Source organism: Salmo salar, chromosome ssa01 (genome assembly GCF_905237065.1).
Source record: "Salmo salar chromosome ssa01, Ssal_v3.1, whole genome shotgun sequence".
NCBI lineage: Eukaryota > Metazoa > Chordata > Actinopteri > Salmoniformes > Salmonidae > Salmo > Salmo salar.
This window is the reverse complement of record NC_059442.1, coordinates 135,331,405-135,349,100: the sequence shown is the minus strand read 5'-3', so window position 1 is coordinate 135,349,100 and position 17,696 is coordinate 135,331,405. Positions and strand designations below refer to the sequence as shown.

At 40.6% G+C, this 17,696-nt stretch overlaps 1 protein-coding gene across 2 annotated transcripts; it reads right to left on the bottom strand.

Moving 5' to 3' along the window:
* Positions 1-2,949: 2,949 nt before the first annotated feature.
* nt5c2l1 (5'-nucleotidase, cytosolic II, like 1) lies at positions 2,950-17,298 on the bottom strand. 2 transcript variants are annotated; one of them, XM_045690323.1, is made up of 18 exons: positions 17,004-17,298; positions 14,692-14,765; positions 13,197-13,314; positions 12,532-12,627; positions 10,574-10,665; positions 10,417-10,474; positions 10,184-10,277; positions 10,015-10,068; positions 9,725-9,808; positions 9,416-9,457; positions 9,216-9,317; positions 7,545-7,611; positions 5,540-5,710; positions 5,340-5,391; positions 5,178-5,238; positions 4,545-4,721; positions 4,333-4,428; positions 2,950-4,163 (listed from the first exon to the last, which is right to left on the bottom strand). In XM_045690323.1, exons 1-18 carry the CDS (start codon positions 17,159-17,161, stop codon positions 4,122-4,124), a joined length of 1,638 nt encoding a protein of 545 aa, XP_045546279.1. In that variant the 5' UTR covers positions 17,162-17,298; the 3' UTR covers positions 2,950-4,121. The 2 variants fall into 2 exon arrangements, with proteins under 2 accessions (XP_045546279.1, XP_045546285.1); XM_045690329.1 differs by lacking the exons at positions 14,692-14,765; positions 17,004-17,298 and adding exons at positions 12,832-12,918; positions 13,973-14,010.
* Positions 17,299-17,696: the final 398 nt, after the last annotated feature.

Sequence of the window (17,696 nt, the reverse complement as noted above, 5' to 3'; positions counted from 1 at the left end):
AGACTGCTGGGAAGTTGGTTGTGAGTGTCATCAGGAAATGTATTGTCTTGCTTCAAATAATTATAAACTCAGCTCTGTTTTTAGCTCAAAACTAAATCAAATTAATGTTTAAGCTAACATTCAACTGCCAAATGGAATTATCTTTCAGTGGAAGATTAAACATTTCTTAACTGTACAGAGAAAAAAGTGTAAGTGTTGGAGAACATCTCAAGGCGAGCTCCTTGATCAATGTCACACAATGTTGGTGTACTTTTGTTTCTATTTTTCTCTTTAAAACCCCATCAACTGCCAGTCTGAGCAGACAGTCCCATTAATACATTAGGTTCATGTATTTTCTGTTACTGAGCCTATTTGATATTTCTGCAGCTACACTATATATACAGAAGTATGTGGACACCCCTTAAAATGAGTGGATTTGGCTATTTCAGCCACACCCATTGTCGAGCACACAGCTAATGCAATCTCCATAGACAAACATTGACAGTAGAATGGCCTTACTGAAGAGCTCAGTGACTTTCAACATGGCACCGTTATAGGACATCACCTTTCCAACAAGTCAGTTCGTCAAATTTCTGCCCTGCTAGAGCTCCCCCGGTCAACTGTAAGTGATGTTATTGTGAAGTGGAAACATCTAGGAGCAACAACGGCTCAGCCATGAAGTGGTAGGCCACACAAGCTCACAGAACGGGACAGCTGAGCACATAAAAATCGTCTGTCCTTGGTTGCAACACTCACTACCGAGTTCCAAATTGCCTCTAGAAGCAACGTCAGCACAAGAACTGTTCGTCTGGAGCTCCATGAAATGGGTTTCCATGGCTGAGCAGCCACACACAAACCTAAGATCGCCATGCGCAATGCCAAGAGTCTGCTGGAGTGGTGTTAAGCTTGTCGCCATTGGACTCTGGAGCAGTGGAAACGCGTTCTCTGGCATGATCAATCACGCTTCACCATCTGGCAGTCTGATGAACAAATCTGGGTTTGGCGGATGCCAGGAGAATGCAACCTGCCCCAAATGCATAGTGCCAACTGTAAAGTTTGGTGGAGGAGGAATAATGGTCTGGAGCTGTTTTTCATGGTTCGGGCTAGGTGAAGGGAAATCATAACGCTACAGCATATAAATGACATACAATTATATTCTAGACGATTCTGTGCTTCCAACTTTGTGGCAACAGTTTGGGAAAGGCCCTTTCCTGTTTCAGCATGACAACACTCCCGTGCACAAGGCAAGGTCCATAAAGAAATGGTTTGTCGAGATTGGTGTGGAAGAACTTTACAGGCCTGCACAGAGCCCTGACCTCAACCCCATCGAACACCTTTGGGATGTATTGGAACGCCGACTGCGAGCAAGGCCTAATCGCCCAACATCAGTGCCTGACCTCACTAATGCTCTTGTGGCTGAATGGAAGCAAGTCCCCGCAGCAATGTTCCAACATCTAGTGGAAAGCCTTCCCAGAAGAGTGGAGGCTATTATAGCAGCAAAGGGAGGACCAACTCCATATGAATGCCCATGATTTTGGAATGAGATGTTCAACGAGCAGGTGTCCACATACTTTTGGTCATGTAGTGTACTTACCCAGGCTTTGTACATTTTTGAAGAATATTAATTAAAAAGCGACTTTGTTTGCTTTAGGGAGGGACAAGATATTTATTAATCATTGAGTTGATTTCATCTTGTAGTGAATTCAGTATTAGTAAGGTGGAGCAGATCTATCTCAACCACTTGACTGTGCGAAATTCCCCCAGAGTGAAGAATGTGACTTGTTGAGGCTTGCTTGCATTGCTTTCTGGGAAATCCTGGAATGCGTGGAATGGGGGACGGTGCCATGGGTGTGTGTGTCTGCAGTCATATCTGACTGGGTAGAGCACTGAGAGTCCTGCACTGAATCCAACAGGTCAGTGGTTTGGAGCACCACTTGTGTGTGGCTCAGGCAAGCTCCATTACACCCTGTTAACTGCAGAGGATAAGTTAATGAGTTAATTAGCTAGTCATACAGAGGTCTCACAAGGCTGTCTGAGACACAAAGTACTCCCAATTGTTTCACCAAAAACAAAATACCGTTTTTTTAATTGATTCCCAAAAACATTTTCATAATGTTAAAATGTATGCTTTTGAGTGAGTACATGTGCTGTGAATAAAAGCTATGGTTTTAATCTGGGTTTTGTGTTGGTCTGCTGTTAGAATAAATGAGGTAGCTATATGTTTATTTGAGAGAAATAAGATCAAAAAGAAAACTGCAAACATTTAATCATTAGGTTAAAATGAACTGTTGCCATAGTTGTATTAATTTTCTTTAGATACCTGACTTTATTTTGTCTTTATCTAGATTGAGTCTCAATAATGAAATGCTAATACTGTACATTGAAATATTTTGATTCATCATTGAAATTGGTCTTCATTGTATAGTTATAGAATCATTTGTATTTCATTTATTTATAGATCTATTTGGGAAATTGTAGGCTATGTAAAGGCCACATTGCCTTGAACAGTTTTGTCGTGTTTTTGTCTTGAAAAGCAATGATATGCAATTAAATCTTGTGTAGCTGTAGTCACGGCTAACTGCAATGATTGGCCATTGTATAGAAAGGGCTCGTGAAGAATGAGGAACAAGGGCAAAGTGGATACACATGACGCACCCGTGTTCCCAAACGTGACCCAGCTTCAATCTGTGGGGCCACCTTTAGCAGTGAAAATAGGAAGAATATGCCATATGTTTTCAACCGGAAAATACCAATTAGGCCTAGGTTTCTACATTTATGAGATGTAGTAAATATAACTAAGCCTATATTTCTTGTATCATTTGAAGGTTGATTAAATAAATAATTTAAAACTGCTGAAAACTTGGAAGATTAGGATATACGAGCAAATGACTTAGCTTTACGTGCTTAAATTCTGCCTATGAATCTGTGTTACTAAAATCAAATATTTAAGAAAATGATTTTGACAGCAAATGCAGTAATCGGATGTTATTAACATTTTCAACGATCTGGCGAGAGGCAACGAAAAAAACATCCATTGGGCCAGTAGCACACGCTTGCACCTCAATATGACTGTAGCTTATTTGAACTTTCAATATTTGTGTTATTCGATTAATTCGGTTACATTATCCACTTTACATTACAATAAACCAATGCTTTCGATGGTAAAGGGGTTTAAATCCCTGTTATTTTGAATGTGGAAGAAACACATTATGAACCTACAGTATAGTCTTCCAAGTTTCGATTATAAAAATGACATCCCACCCATAGGTTTGCATACAGTTGCAAGCGTTTTGCACAGAACAGCGATTTGATGCCATCCAATGGGCAGAGAGCGTACATACACCTCAAAAACCTTCTTTGTTACACTCAAATTAATGTCAAAATGCTGTCATTTTGTTTCACCGTTGTAGAAAGGATACATGTTTTGGAGTCCTTACTTTTATTTGATCTATGAATGTTTGGGACAAAACAGCTAATTACATGGTCCCCATAGGCTAGGTTAGGATTCTAAAAAATAAAATAGGGTATGCTGTGAAGAGTAGCCAACAAGAGAAAAAGTAAATATTTGTTATACTGTATGTAATACTTGTCATAAATCCATCTAACTTTGGTCAAGTAATACTCACCAAACAAGCATATCCACCACCAAAGAGCTCGCGACATCCTTATTGAACATAGGCTAATGAGCCAACCTGCGTAATAATTCATCACAAACAAGTGATATTTTATAAATGGTCACTGAACATGTTTTAGTTTACATGCTCATTGAAGTTAACATACATTTGCACAGGGAACAAAATCAGTATTGCATATATGACGTGTAAAAGTACTGTAGCTAAATAGATAAGCAAAAAAATACATATATTATTAAGACAAATATTCACTTATATACATTAACCTAGAATCAGTGTCTATCCAAATGGTCTTTTCCCTAACCCTTGGCAAACTGATCACATGGGGAAAATGCAGGGGTGATTGATGAAAAACGAGTTATGAAATTGTCTTCCAGGAGGTGGCGCTATATATGTCTTATATTGTGTCTTAAAAAAATTGCCAGTCCAAAAAACACACAAACACCTTTTTTTCTTGATCTGGAGGAACAGTCATGTCAAAACGGAATAATTGTTTTGTCAAATACATCCTCACGTGTCTTTCAGTTCCACTGTGTTATCCTCACTTGCCCTCTGTAAGAAAATAAAGGTTATATTTTTAAATCAATATGGACTACAAAGATATACTTTTTCAGGACTTAAAGCAAGACTGTCTATTTTAACAGATAAATACAGTGTTTATTTAAACGGAAAATGCAACATTTGTAAATAACAGATAGCTGTGTAGGTATGAGTGTCCAACCTTGGCTTCAGCTATCTTCTGGATTTGATCCAGAACAGAGAACTCAGGTGAAGGGAAGTCAAGGGGGTGATTATCCACCGAGGATTCATGGGGCATCTGGACAACATCAGGAAGAAATTGTTTTTTTTCATGGTAATTTCAGCAAGAGATTTTATGCAAGAAGAGATGCATGTCCTTGTTATTATCACAGGGATATCTGAGGTGGGACTCACCAGGACGGGCGGGGCTCTGAACAGGTAACTGAAGGGGTAGTGGAGCAGGTTGATGCAGGTGGAAGAGTACAGGTCAGCGTAACGCATGAGCTGGCTGGCAAACAGAGTCTGTCTGGAGCCACTCCGCAGCAGGCTGCCCATCTGCCCATAGGACAGATCCATCCTATAGGTCACCACCTGTAAAACACAAGGCAACGTACCCCACATTAAAAAATAGTACAGTTAACTATAAAATACTACAGTACTTACTATATAATTCTGTAGTAAACTATAGTATACTTAATAAGCAATAAGGTACGGTGGGGTGTGGTATATTGGCCATATACAACACCCCTCTCATACTTTATTACTTAAGTATACTTTAGTTATATACCTTATTTCTCAAGTATTGATGCCCTCAAGGAGAAAGCCTCCACTTCTATGTTCAAGATAATAAAACAAAAACACTATAGTAAATACTACAGTGAGGTCTGCAAAAACACCACAGTAAATACTATTATTGAATCAGGTTTTTTTTTGTCAGAGGCTACAACAAAAATGTGTGCTGGTGGGTGTACTCGAGAACTGGAGTTGGGAACCACTGTATTAGAACATTTCTCAGAGAGGGATTATGTGTCAGTGGGCATGGTTTACCTTCATCCTGGTCTGAATGGCAGTGATGTCTGGGCACTCTCTACAGCTACTGTCCAGATGCCTAAGGAGAGAGGCCAGTCAGATTGACAACATCATGCACAGCTCTGTCAAGTGCAATAATAGGCGAGTGTCACTCATAGAACAAAGGAAAAGCCCACTCACTTGTACAACTCAGCTAAAAATATATCAAGATGCTTCAGCTCTTCAAAGAGATCTTGTGGAAAAAGAGACACTTATCAAAATGGTGTCCAAGATTACATTACCTAAGGTATGTAAAGTGGCCACGTTATGTGGTATATGATAGGTCCGTTTTAGGGTCACTGTGAGGTCATGAAGAGGAGGTTGACCATGTTTGTACTCACGGTTCTTCTCTGTCCACACCTGCAGCTCTCTGGCCAGCTCAGGCACCACCAGGAAGGTCTTCCAACCTTGCCTCTTCTTAGACTTCAGGATGTCCCCAAAGATGTGGTCACCCACATAGAGAATGTCCTTCCCCTTCACATCCAGCAGGTCACATACAATGTCTGAGGAGCCTGCAGGGAGGAGAGACAGATACAAGAGGATGGAAAGTTGAGGAGATGTGACACCCACTGATATGACTCCCACTGAAACCAAGATGGGTGAAACTCACTATTCCTCTCTCAATTTAATACCATCTTAATCCCTTTATCTTATCTTCCCATTTCCTCTGTCCCTCTTCTTAGAATGTTACCTTTTTTGATGATAATATCCCAGCTTGGTTGCTTGGAAGTTGGGGAAATGTACATTTTTGTTTTCTTATTGGTTCTGGGAATGAAGCCATATGTTTCCTGACTGGTAAAATTCTGAGAACGGAAGTGAAAACTTTGCCTGTTCTGGAAACATACATGTTTAGGTTGCAGGGAAGTTCTGAGAACGTTTTACTATGGTTCCCTGAAAGTTTTCCTGGGAGGTTTTAGTAATGTTCTGAAAATAGAAATTATAGGTTATATGAAGATAATTAAATAACGTTCTGAGAACATGTTTCAATAAGACTGATAGCTTAGTTTTGGTTAACTGTTTTGAACACCAGCACAGATAGGACACATGGAAATTAATTGACTTAGGCATTAATCATGCAAACACATTTCTTTTTAATTGTGGCACGGTGCCAGTCAGATTCGAACCTATGATCTTTTGTTCTCTATCCATGGAATTAGTCCACTGTGCCACCAGGATTGAACTAGCATGCCATGTTTTTTTTTTACTCATACAAAGCTGGTCATTTTAGTCTACTCAAACAGACCCCATTTCAAAAGAAAATAAACACTCATTAAGCCAATTAGTGTGCGCGGCCAACACACTTGAGCACACTTAAGATAGAGTTTTGTTGATGCTGAAAACAGAATGTATATGTTTTTTAATAAATTCTTAGAACGGTTCTCTGTACGTTATTAAAGTTTTCTTGTGTTTTTTATGGAAAGTTTTCTTAACATTCTCAGAACAATTTGAGAACATGACTTTAAATAGAACCATGAGAAAACCTGTAGGAAATGTTATGCTGAAGTACTGAGATTTCCACAGAAGAACGTTGTTTCTTAACGTTCTAGTAACTATTTGAGAACATTCACAATGTCAAACTAGTTGGAGAATGTTCCTAGAACATTACCAAAATGTAAATGACATGTAACCATGTTTTAACTTTTAGGAAACATTCTGTTAAAGTAATGAAATACCAAGAATATCATGTTTTTTGTCAAGTTCCTTAAATGTGCTGAGAATGTTCCAAAGCCAATGAACTCTCCACTGGCTTCCAGTTGAAGCTCGCATCCGCTACAAGACCATGGTGCTTGCCTACGGAGCTGTGAAGGGAACGGCACCTCCGTACCTTCAGGCTCTGATCAGGCCCTACACCCAAACAAGGGCACTGCGTTCATCCACCTCTGGCCTGCTGGCCCCCCTACCTCTGAGGAAGCACAGTTCCCGCTCAGCCCAGTCAAAACTGTTCGCTGCTCTGACACCCCAATGGTGGAACAAGCTCCCTCACGACGCCAGGACAGCGGAGTCAATCACCACCTTCCGGAGACACCTGAAACCCCACCTCTTTAAGGAATACCTAGGATAGGATAAAGTAATCCTTCTAACCCACCCCCCCCTTAAAAGATTTAGATGCACTATTGTAAAGTGGTTGTTCCACTGGATATCATAAGGTGAATGCACCAATTTGTAAGTCGCTCTGGATAAGAGCGTCTGCTAAACGACTTAAATGTAAATGTAAACTATCCTGCACCATTCCCAGAAAGTTGTGGGAAGGTTGTATGGAAAATAACCATAGGAAAACCATGCTCTCACCAAGCTCTAAGAAACATATTGTTATGTGCTAGCTGGGATTAACATTTTCATTCTTACCGCCAGAGTAGACAGTTCCATGCTGGAGGTCTCCAGTGTATGTTCCAATACGGAGCTTCCCTGTGTTCTATGTTGGATAGATATGAACAAAGCCATGTATTTAGAGAGTTGGGCCAATGTGGTTTCTGCATTATGACGCATTTACAGTGCCTTCAGAAAGTATACACACCCTTGACTTTTTCCAAATGTTGTTGTGTTACAACCTGAATTTAAAATTGTTTTTCCCCCCACTACACACAATACCCCATAATGCCAAAGTGGAATTATGTTTTTAGAAAGTTTTACAAATTAATACAAAATTAAAACTGAATTGTCTTGAGTCAATAAGTATTCAACCCCTTTGTTATGGCAAGCCTAAATACGTTCAGGAGTAAACTTGTAACATGGACTCTGTGTGCAATAATAGTGTTTAACATGTTTTTTCAATGACTACCTCATCTCTATACCCCACACATACAATTATCTGTAAGGTCCCTCAGACGAGCATTGAATTTAAAACACAGATTCAACCACAAAGACCAGGGAGGTTTTCTAATGCCTTGCAAAGAAAGGCAACTATTGGTAGAAGGGTAAAAATTTAAAAAATAGTACATTGAATATCCCTTCGAGCATGGTAAAGTTATTAATTACACTTTGGATGGTGTATCAAGACACCCAGTTACTACAAAAATACAGGCGTCCTTCCTAACTCAGTGGCCAGAGAGGAAGGAAACCAATGGTGACTTTAAAACCGTTAAAGAGTTTAATGGCTGTGATAGGTACAGAGTGAAAAGAAGGAAGCCTGTACAGAATAAAAATATTCCAAAACATGCATCCTGTTGGGGGACAAGGCACTAAAGCAAAACTGCAAAACATGTCCTGATTACAAAGTGTTATGTTTGGGGCAAACCAAGTATAGTGGTGGCTGCATCATGTTATGGGTATGCTTGTAATCGTTAAGGGCTGGGGAGTTTTTCAGGATAAAAAAATAAACAGAATGGAGCTAAGCATAGGCAAAATCCTAGATGAAAACCTGGTTCAATCTGGTTTCTACCAGCAGGACAGTAACCTAAAACACAAGGCCAAATCTATACTGTAGTTGCTTACCAAGAAGACAGTGAATGTTCCTGAGTGGCCAAGTTACAGTTTTGACTTAAATCTACTTGAAATCAATGGAAAGACCTGTCTAGCAATGGCTGTCTAGCAATGATTAACAACCAATTTCACAGAGCTGGAAGACTTTTCAAAATAATAAATGTGTTGCACACTCCAGGTGTGGAAATCTCTTAAAGAATTACCCAGAAAGACTCACAGCTGTAATCACTGCCAAAGGTGATTCTAACATGTATTGACTCAGGGGGTTGAACACTTTGACAGAGTATTTTGTGTAGATTATTATTATAAAACTTTTTTTTACAATTAAATCCATTTTAATCCCACTTTGTAACACAACAAAATGTGGAAAATTCAAGGGTGTGAATACTTCTGAAGGCACTGTACATGACATTCAACATTCTTTGGCAGCCACAATGCTATATAACTGAATGTATAGAATTAGAACAATATACACAATTCTAAAAATTGGCATAACTCTAAATATATGGCTCTGGATTAGAACATTAATCTAATTGCGAGGTGTGTTAAAGGATATTTTCTATACACACCATGTGATGATGAGTGAAAGGTTCTTACCGTGTCCACTTGTCTCAGCACAGTTCCCTCGGCAAAGAACAGTGGCTTCCTGGTATCCACGACAACAAGGTCAAAGAAGGCGCGCCACGGTTTCTTTGGGTACTTAAGAAAAAAAATGTTGAATTGCTCATTAGAATGAATGGTATTTTTTTCCCCAAAACCCTTTTCCTTAATTTGAAACTGGAGACACCTAAACTAACCTTGGCACCTGGTGGAGTTTCAAGCAAGTATTTCATGATAGCCTAGGGAAAAGAACAAAGACACATCCTTAGTATAAAAGTGAATAGAATAGAATGTATTGAATAGAATGGACATCATGTATTGTATAGAATGTATAGAATCATGTACCATCATGTACCATCATGTACCATGTACCATATTCGTATTCATTCCTTTACACTTGTGTGTATTAGGTAGTTGTGGAATTGTTAGGTTATATTACTTGTTAGATATTACTGCATGGTCGGAACTAGAAGCACAAGCATTTTTTGATTTGATTAACAACTGACCTCCGTGTAGTTGTAGTCACTGTTGGTCGCCAGGAACACTTTGGCCACCTCCTTAATACGAGTCAGGAGAACAGGCAAGTTTAGCTATCGAGAAGAAGAGAAAAGGAGAGGGTCAATTCCTCTGGATAGAGAAAGTTTAGGTCATCTCAGAGACTTTGTTGAACGTCACTAATTCATTGAGGTATCATCTCATAAATGATGTCCAAAGCACTTGGTCAAAATACTGTATCCAAAAAAGGTATCCAATATGGAACAGCAATTAAGGGAGGTTCAAAGTTATTTTCACTCACGTCTCTGATGACGTATTTATCCAGATTCCTCAGAGTGCTTTCCTTCAGACTGCCCTACATGACAAAATGGAGAGAGTCAGTCTTTACACAAAGGCACAGACAGTAACGTTTCATAATGTGTGAGTATGTGTGTCGGGATGGGGTGGTGTATGTACTGTATAATGCTGACCGTATCATGAACATAGTCCATTGCATCTCGAACATCCTGGAACATGCTTCTGAAGGACATGAACAAGTCACCATGTTTGAAGCCTTTCTGGCAGCTAAAAAAAAAGAAGGAAAAAAAAGTACAGAAACTACAGTCACATTATTCACTCATGTTTTATGATTTACTATTCTCACAGCTGTAGAGAAAAAGAGTCGGCAACGAGAAGAGGGAGGAGGATAAAAGAGTCCACTCACTTTTCGTATCTGCTGCATCTGGTGAAGAGGTCCACAAGGCAGCCATCCAGATAGGTCTCTGTGGGAGGAGCAGGAGGGCCGTTACAAAGTAACTCTACTTTACTTTATCTGCAGCATGATTGTACAGAACTACACAAAATAACACTGTTGTTGCTACCTGAAAGGTTGAAGAGAGTATTGAGGATATAGAAGCGGTCAGTGTTGCCTCTCTGAATGAAGTTGTTGGGGTAGTAGTCTTGGATCTTGTCCCTGTAGAGTAGGAACGTATGTGTACAACTAGCAAATTAAGGAGTAGCCACAGGTGCATACGTGTAACATGATAAAAACATGCATACTGTGAGTAGAACCTCATTAAGTAAGCTGGTCTGACAACCTCCCCAATAACACCAAACAGCTACTATTGGAGCATTTCTGGATGATGAGTCATTCAGAGAGAACCCACTGAGCCAGAAGATAACAAGATAACAGACAGAATGCACGTATCCCACCAGCACTATCAACGTCACAAGACCTCTCTTTTTGGAGTCTCTTGACTATGACGTTCAGCTAGAGCTGGAGAAACATCCACTGGCCTTCTCCACTGAAGCAACACTGTAGTCTGCCTCACTGTAAGAGTATGAGGCAAGGATACAGTGGCGATTGAGTGGATTTGAACTGGAACCAGAGCCTCTTGATGGCTCCGCTGCTGGTAGGGGATCCCAAAGACATATAAATCCTGATATATGATTGGAAGATGGGCACAGGCCCTCTATGTACATGTCCAGCTAAAGTATAATTAATATAGTCTTTCATCTTTCATGATAAAAAAAATAAAATAAATACACATAGTCCTACATACAACTCACAATAACCCAAAGATTAACTCATAAGGAACTCACGTAATCATGCAATAACACACATGTAAACACATACAGACATTCATTCGCAAATCCCACGGCACCAGGTGGTGGATATAAATATACTTTTTAATATTTGTGAGCTGGTTATCTGCATATCTGCATCCAACTAATGTTTAGAAAAAACGTTTAACATTCCTGCACACCTTGTGGAGTATCATGTTAGCTGTTAGCAAGTTTCAGGGGATATTTTGCGTTCATTTCTCAGTCCTCTGTGAAACAACCAGGAACACGGGGGCTGTTTTATGTTGTAAGCTGAATATAACGGCAGTATGTAGGCCTACTGAGACAGATGCTCACAGTTGGATCTGACCAAGGTCAGGATCAGGCTCCCTTGGTCTCCAACATCCTCCGTTCTCTGGTAGAGCAGGGCAACCCACAGCCCATCCCCCTGTCATCTCATAGCCTAGTTTCTCAGTCAGTCCATCTCCTGTACCCTCAACAAGATAAAAACAACTCCTTCATACAGCTGCAATGTATAGCCTACACACAGGTAGTGTATTCTGCTTCTTCTATGAAATGTAACAACCAGCGGAGAATCACAAAATTCTGTGGATTCAGTTTGATAAGATGTGTATAATATATTGGTCTTTCAGAAAACATGGTATTTTAAATGAGACATGAAAATAGTCACATGTTGAACTTGTGGTTTTCTGTGACCATGCTCTTTTGATGTTTCACCCTGATGACCCACTGAGTAGACATGCCGTTTTGCTGTGTGTGTGTGCGCATGCGGGTGTGTGTGTCATTCCCCTGTTCCCCTGCTTAGATGACTTTGCAAAGTGGTTGTGCAGATGTGCCCTCAGTGACAGTGTTGACCCAAGGACATCCTGTTACAGAATTACAAACCGTATACGCACGCACGCACGCACGCACACACACACACACACACACACTTGTATAACTAACTTTGTGGGGGTCACACAATTCAGTCCCATTCAAAATCCTATTTTCCCTAACCTAACCTAACCCTTACCTGAAAACCTAACCTTAAACCTAACTCTAGCTCCTAACCCTAAAACTAACCCTAGCTCCTAACCTTAACCCTAAAACTAATTCTAACCCTAAACCCTCTAGAAATAGCATTTGACCTTGTGGGGACTAATACAATGTCCCCAGTTGGTCAAATTTTTGTTTGTTTACTATTCATGTATAATGAAACACGTTCACATGCGCACACACACACAAACTATTGCATTTCCTGTGATGTATCACTCACCTTTTTAGAAAGGTGAAACCATGACTGCACAGCAGAATGTTTCCATTGGAGTCCACCTTCAGCAAGTTACCATACATTGTGTCAAACACCAGGCCGCTAAGGAGGGAGGAGAGATTGGGATGAAAAGGAGGAAGAGAGAGCCAGGGGTGGATATGGTTATGCAGAGATAAGCAGAGAGAGGAATGGATGGGAGAGGGATAGATGATGATATCTTTTAGATTTGTGGCTGCTCTTGATAGTATCAGTAGGTTACTTTTTATTTCTGCTCTATTTTGACCAATCTTGTTATTCTACTGTTACCAGGCCTTTGGGGAAACTATCTCTGCAGGAGGTCTATCTGCTGATGAAGTGATAAAATGTCAGCTGTTTCTCCAGCATAGTGTCCCCCTGGGGCAAGGATACAGGAAATAGAATGCACAGAGCAACAAATGACTTGAAAAATAATGGTTAGGGGTCATTTCATAAGTAGACTCCCATGAAGAGCCCCATCCTAACTAACCAAGCTTTGCATCAACACAATGCTAAGGAGCTCTATTTCATGTAGAACAGAAGTTAAAAATATATATATTTGTGAGTAAAGGGTCATGTTATGTATTACCAAACTGACCATGTAAAAATAAACAGTATGCAAATGTGTGTGGGATCAACAGGAAGAGAGAACTCACCGTGTGGGGAAGGTAGGGTCGTAGGTGTAATGCAGTAGCTCATGGGGATAGCCTATAGACACCAGCCTGTCTCTGAGCAGCTCAAAGCCCAGATCCTCATAGTCAGGAGACTTGTACTCTACACACACAGGACACATGAACAATCAGTATTCATCAGTGAAAATGTAACAATGTTGCTATCCTCATATACTGTTCAATATAGCTCTGAGCGGTATACTATAAAGTATCAAGCTAACATGCCTAAATATTTTGAAATAACTTTTTTTTTTTAAGGATAAGCTTGAAACGGGCATAGTCTAACAAACAAAAACAAATTTAAGTTGATCTTTGTTAATGAATCAGGAAATCTAGTTATTTCTGGTTGTTTACCAAAGTTAGTGGGCTAACTCATTAATCCTGCTTTATAATATACCCCCTGATTATACACCTGAAATCTATGAGACATAGGTCTTCAGATTTTCTCCAAAAGCCTGCCTTTTTTGGCCCTTTACCAGTACAATCACATTTTCTCTTTGTTGGAGTAGGTCTACTGGGCTACTATACTGAACAAAAATATAAACAAAACATGTAATAATTTGAAAGATTTTACTGAGTTACAGTTCATACGAGGAAATCAGTCTATATTGAAATAAATTCATTAGGCCCTAATCTATGGATTTCAGATGACAGATATGCATCTGTTGGTCACAGATACCTTAAAAACAAGTAGGGGCGTGGATCAGAAAACCAGTCAGTATCTGGTGGGACTACCATTCACGTCATGCAATGGGACACACCTTGGCATAGAGTTGATCAGGCTGTTGATTGTGGCCTGTGGAATGTTGTTCCACTCCTCTTCAACGGCTGTGCGAAGTTGCTGGAAATTGGCGGGAACTGAAACACGCTGTCGTACACATCTGGATCGATATCAAATTTCCATCGATAAAATGCAATTGTGTTTGCTGTCCGTAGCTTATGCCTGCCCGTACCATAACCCCACCACTGGGATTCTGTTCACAACATTGACATCAGCAAACCGCTTGCTCACACGACGCTATACACATGGTCTGAGGTTGTGAGACCGGTTGGATGTACTGCCAAATTCTCTAAAACAATGTTGTTGGCGGCGTATGGTAGAGGAATTAACATTCAATTCTCTGGCAACAGCTCTGGTGGACATTTCTGCAGTCAGCATGCCAATTGCACCCTCCCTCAAAACTTGAGACATCTGTGGCATTGTGTTGTGTGACAAAACTGCACATTTTAGAGTGGCCTTATTTTCCCCAGCACAAGGTGCACCTGTGTAATGATCATGCTGTTTAATCAGGTTCTTGATATGCCACACATGTCAGGTGGATGGATTATCTTGGTAAAAGAGAAATGCTCACTAACAGGGATTTAAAGAAATTTGTGCATTGGAGAGAAATAAGCATTTGGTGCGTATAAAACATTTCTGGGATCTTTTATTTCAGCTTATGAAACATGTAATATTTTTGTTCAGTATAGATGAACTTACCTGCCAGAGTGTAGTCCATGTCAAAGCCATAGCATTTGATGTTCTCCAATGGTACACTCCTATTGACAAACACCCTGTAATCAAAGGAAAACAGGACAGTTGGAGTTTCCGAAGTGATTATCTGGGAGACAAACAGGGGCCAGTTGAGGAGAAGCAGATCTCATATGGGCATGTCAAAGCTTTTCAGAATATCCAATCAGCTGTACAAGAGTATTTAATGGCATGGCTTGAATGTGGCTCCAAATCTGACCTATTGTCTAAGACCAGTGGCTGAAACATTCAAGAGTAGAACTCATTTTGACAAATTGACTCAACTTGCTTCAAGCCCATGGAAATCAATCAACTTGAGCCCAATGCTGGTCACATTGGGATATGCCTCACCAACTATATTCTTGGGAACCAACCATTAAAGAATATCTTATGCTGCACATTCAGCTCGTAGTGCCGTATCGGGCTCTATATCCTACTGCACTACATCACATCATCACAGTCCTACTCTTATCAGTTCATTAACATATGTCTTCAACCCTGCCAACATGGACAGCCACGTCCATCTAGACTCTAGAGGAAACCCATTTAAGGTGATGGTTTTTTTAGGAGGCTGCAGTGGTATTGGCAAGGATTTCCGAGACTTGGCACTGCTTATTTTTTAATGACAGTCACGTACCGTGATTAATGTATCCTGATTCAACTCATTGAGCACACTCTGCGTGTGATCAAACTTTGCAGTCGATGGTGCCGCAGCAGAAATTGTGGTCAGTTCTCTCTAGCCTCTACCACACAGAACTCCACCTAATCATCAGTAACAGGTTTATATTTCAGTAACGGATAGCCTATGTAATAACTAAATCCATATGTTAGAACAAAAATATTTTTGTTCAATCAAGAATGGAACAACGACTTGGAAACCACAATGAAAAGACAGAATGGGCAACTTCTGAAAATAGATTGCTGTATTCAGAAGAAATACCAAACTAGTTAAAGAGAGATTGCTTTCGTATATATCAAATCAGGACTCTGATCAGTTCAGTCATTCACAAGGTAACCTCAGAGGGGGTTCCTGTGTCACCAGGTGACATGGAGCCTCTATCAGTGACACCCGGGGAGAGAAACCCATCTCCCTCCTGTCACAGTGGCCTACACCTCACCCCGTCTATCTGTCTGTCTGTCCCCAGCTCCTGCCAATAGCAGCCAGTTCAAACATATGGGGTTGCTGTTAATAATTCACCTGACAGCTCTTGTTCTGGAAGCGTGTTGCTGAGGAAGCCTCACTTGAGCGAACAACAACAGTCACCCTGAGACAACAGTCACCCTGAGACAACAGTCACCCTGAGACAACAGTCACCCTGAGACAACAGTCACCCTGAGACAGTGGGTGCCTGGGAGGTATGAACAAGGCTACTGATGGAGTATATCTGGTTTGAAGCATGAATAGTGTACACTGACAGTAATTGGTTAAATAATATACCTAACACTGGTGTAAGGGGATATTGAAGTGTCCCCCCAAGTGTGGTTTACACCTGGGTGACTGAGAACTTGTATCAAGGCTAGAAAAGACCTAAGACGCTCTTCTCTTTTAGAGCACAGCCAAACAACTAGCCTATCATGTGGAGGAAGAACAGAAATGAGTGACTTACAATCGAGGTGTGAAAGAGAAGGCGTCCCTGATCTCACATGCCATTCCTAATCTCCACTCCCATCCACCAATCAGAACAGGTAATGTGAATCTGTCTGACAGATATCTGGGGTGGCAGGTAGCCTAGTGGTTAGGGTGTTGGGCCAGTAACTGAAAGGTTGCTAGATCGAATCCCCGAGCTGGCAACTGCCCCTGAACAAGGCAGTTAACCCACTGTTCCTAGGCCGTCATTGTAAATAAGAATTTGTTCTTAACTGACTTGCCTAGTTAAATAACAAAAATCTCTCTGTGCATTGTCAGAACCTGATACAGCAAGGGTGTTGGATCACAGTAACAAAGCGTATAGGCTACATTTTCCAAAATTTTCACAAAGTTATAAAATGCTCATGTAAAAAACAGAAAGCACATTTTCTCCAAGTATTTGAAAAATGAAGAAAAAAAAATAAGTTGAGCCAATTAGTGTATATGACACAGGACATGCCCTATGACCTTATGCAAACCTGTATGATATAACCATTCCTGGACTGGCCTCTACAGTCTACAGTTTGTGTCACATTTATACTACAGCATTACCAGTTTTGTAAGCACTAGTGTAGGATTGGGCCCAATACTGAGCTACACATGTCATATCTTTATGGATGTAATAAATATTATGCTACATCAAATAATAACTCACTTGTGCTGATATTCCATGTTCTTCACCAAGGGCACATCTGGTGAAATGCTCGGGTCTCTATCAGATTTAGTAGGTTGATCTGTCACAATCCGAGTCGGATACTCCATAGTCGTCGCTGTAACAGCCTCTCTAGATAGGGGGATAGTGAGATCTGACATGGGTAGCCGAAGTCCTAGCTGTCATCTCACTAGAAGCTTACTAACTGGAGAGGCTTTTAATGCTCCAAAATACGCAGATCTGTGCGTAAAGGGGTTCACTACACGTCAGTAAACAGCCCCTCCCTTGCTTTAAGCTTCGTGGTTCGGTAGTTAAAAGTGGGTGCGGGGACTCTGGGACCTACTGCATCCTATCTTGTCTATGAATTGGTCAAACTCACAGCGGACTGGAAACTGGCTTAAAATACCAAGATAATGTAATCAGTCACACACACGCAGAGAGGAACGTGCGTATGGCTTGAGTTTGCTGATATCACTTCTGCGATATGAGTGAAGATTTTCACAATGAAGTACTAAAGAAAACAACAATTCGTTTTACATTAGGCCACATACAGGTAACTGCCCAAATAAATGAAACACCAACATCGTGTCTTAATAGTTCGTTGGCCAGCACGAGCCTCCAGAATAGATTCAATGGGCCTTGGCATAGATTCTACAAGTGTCTGAAACTTTATTGGAGGGGTGAGACCCCCTTCTC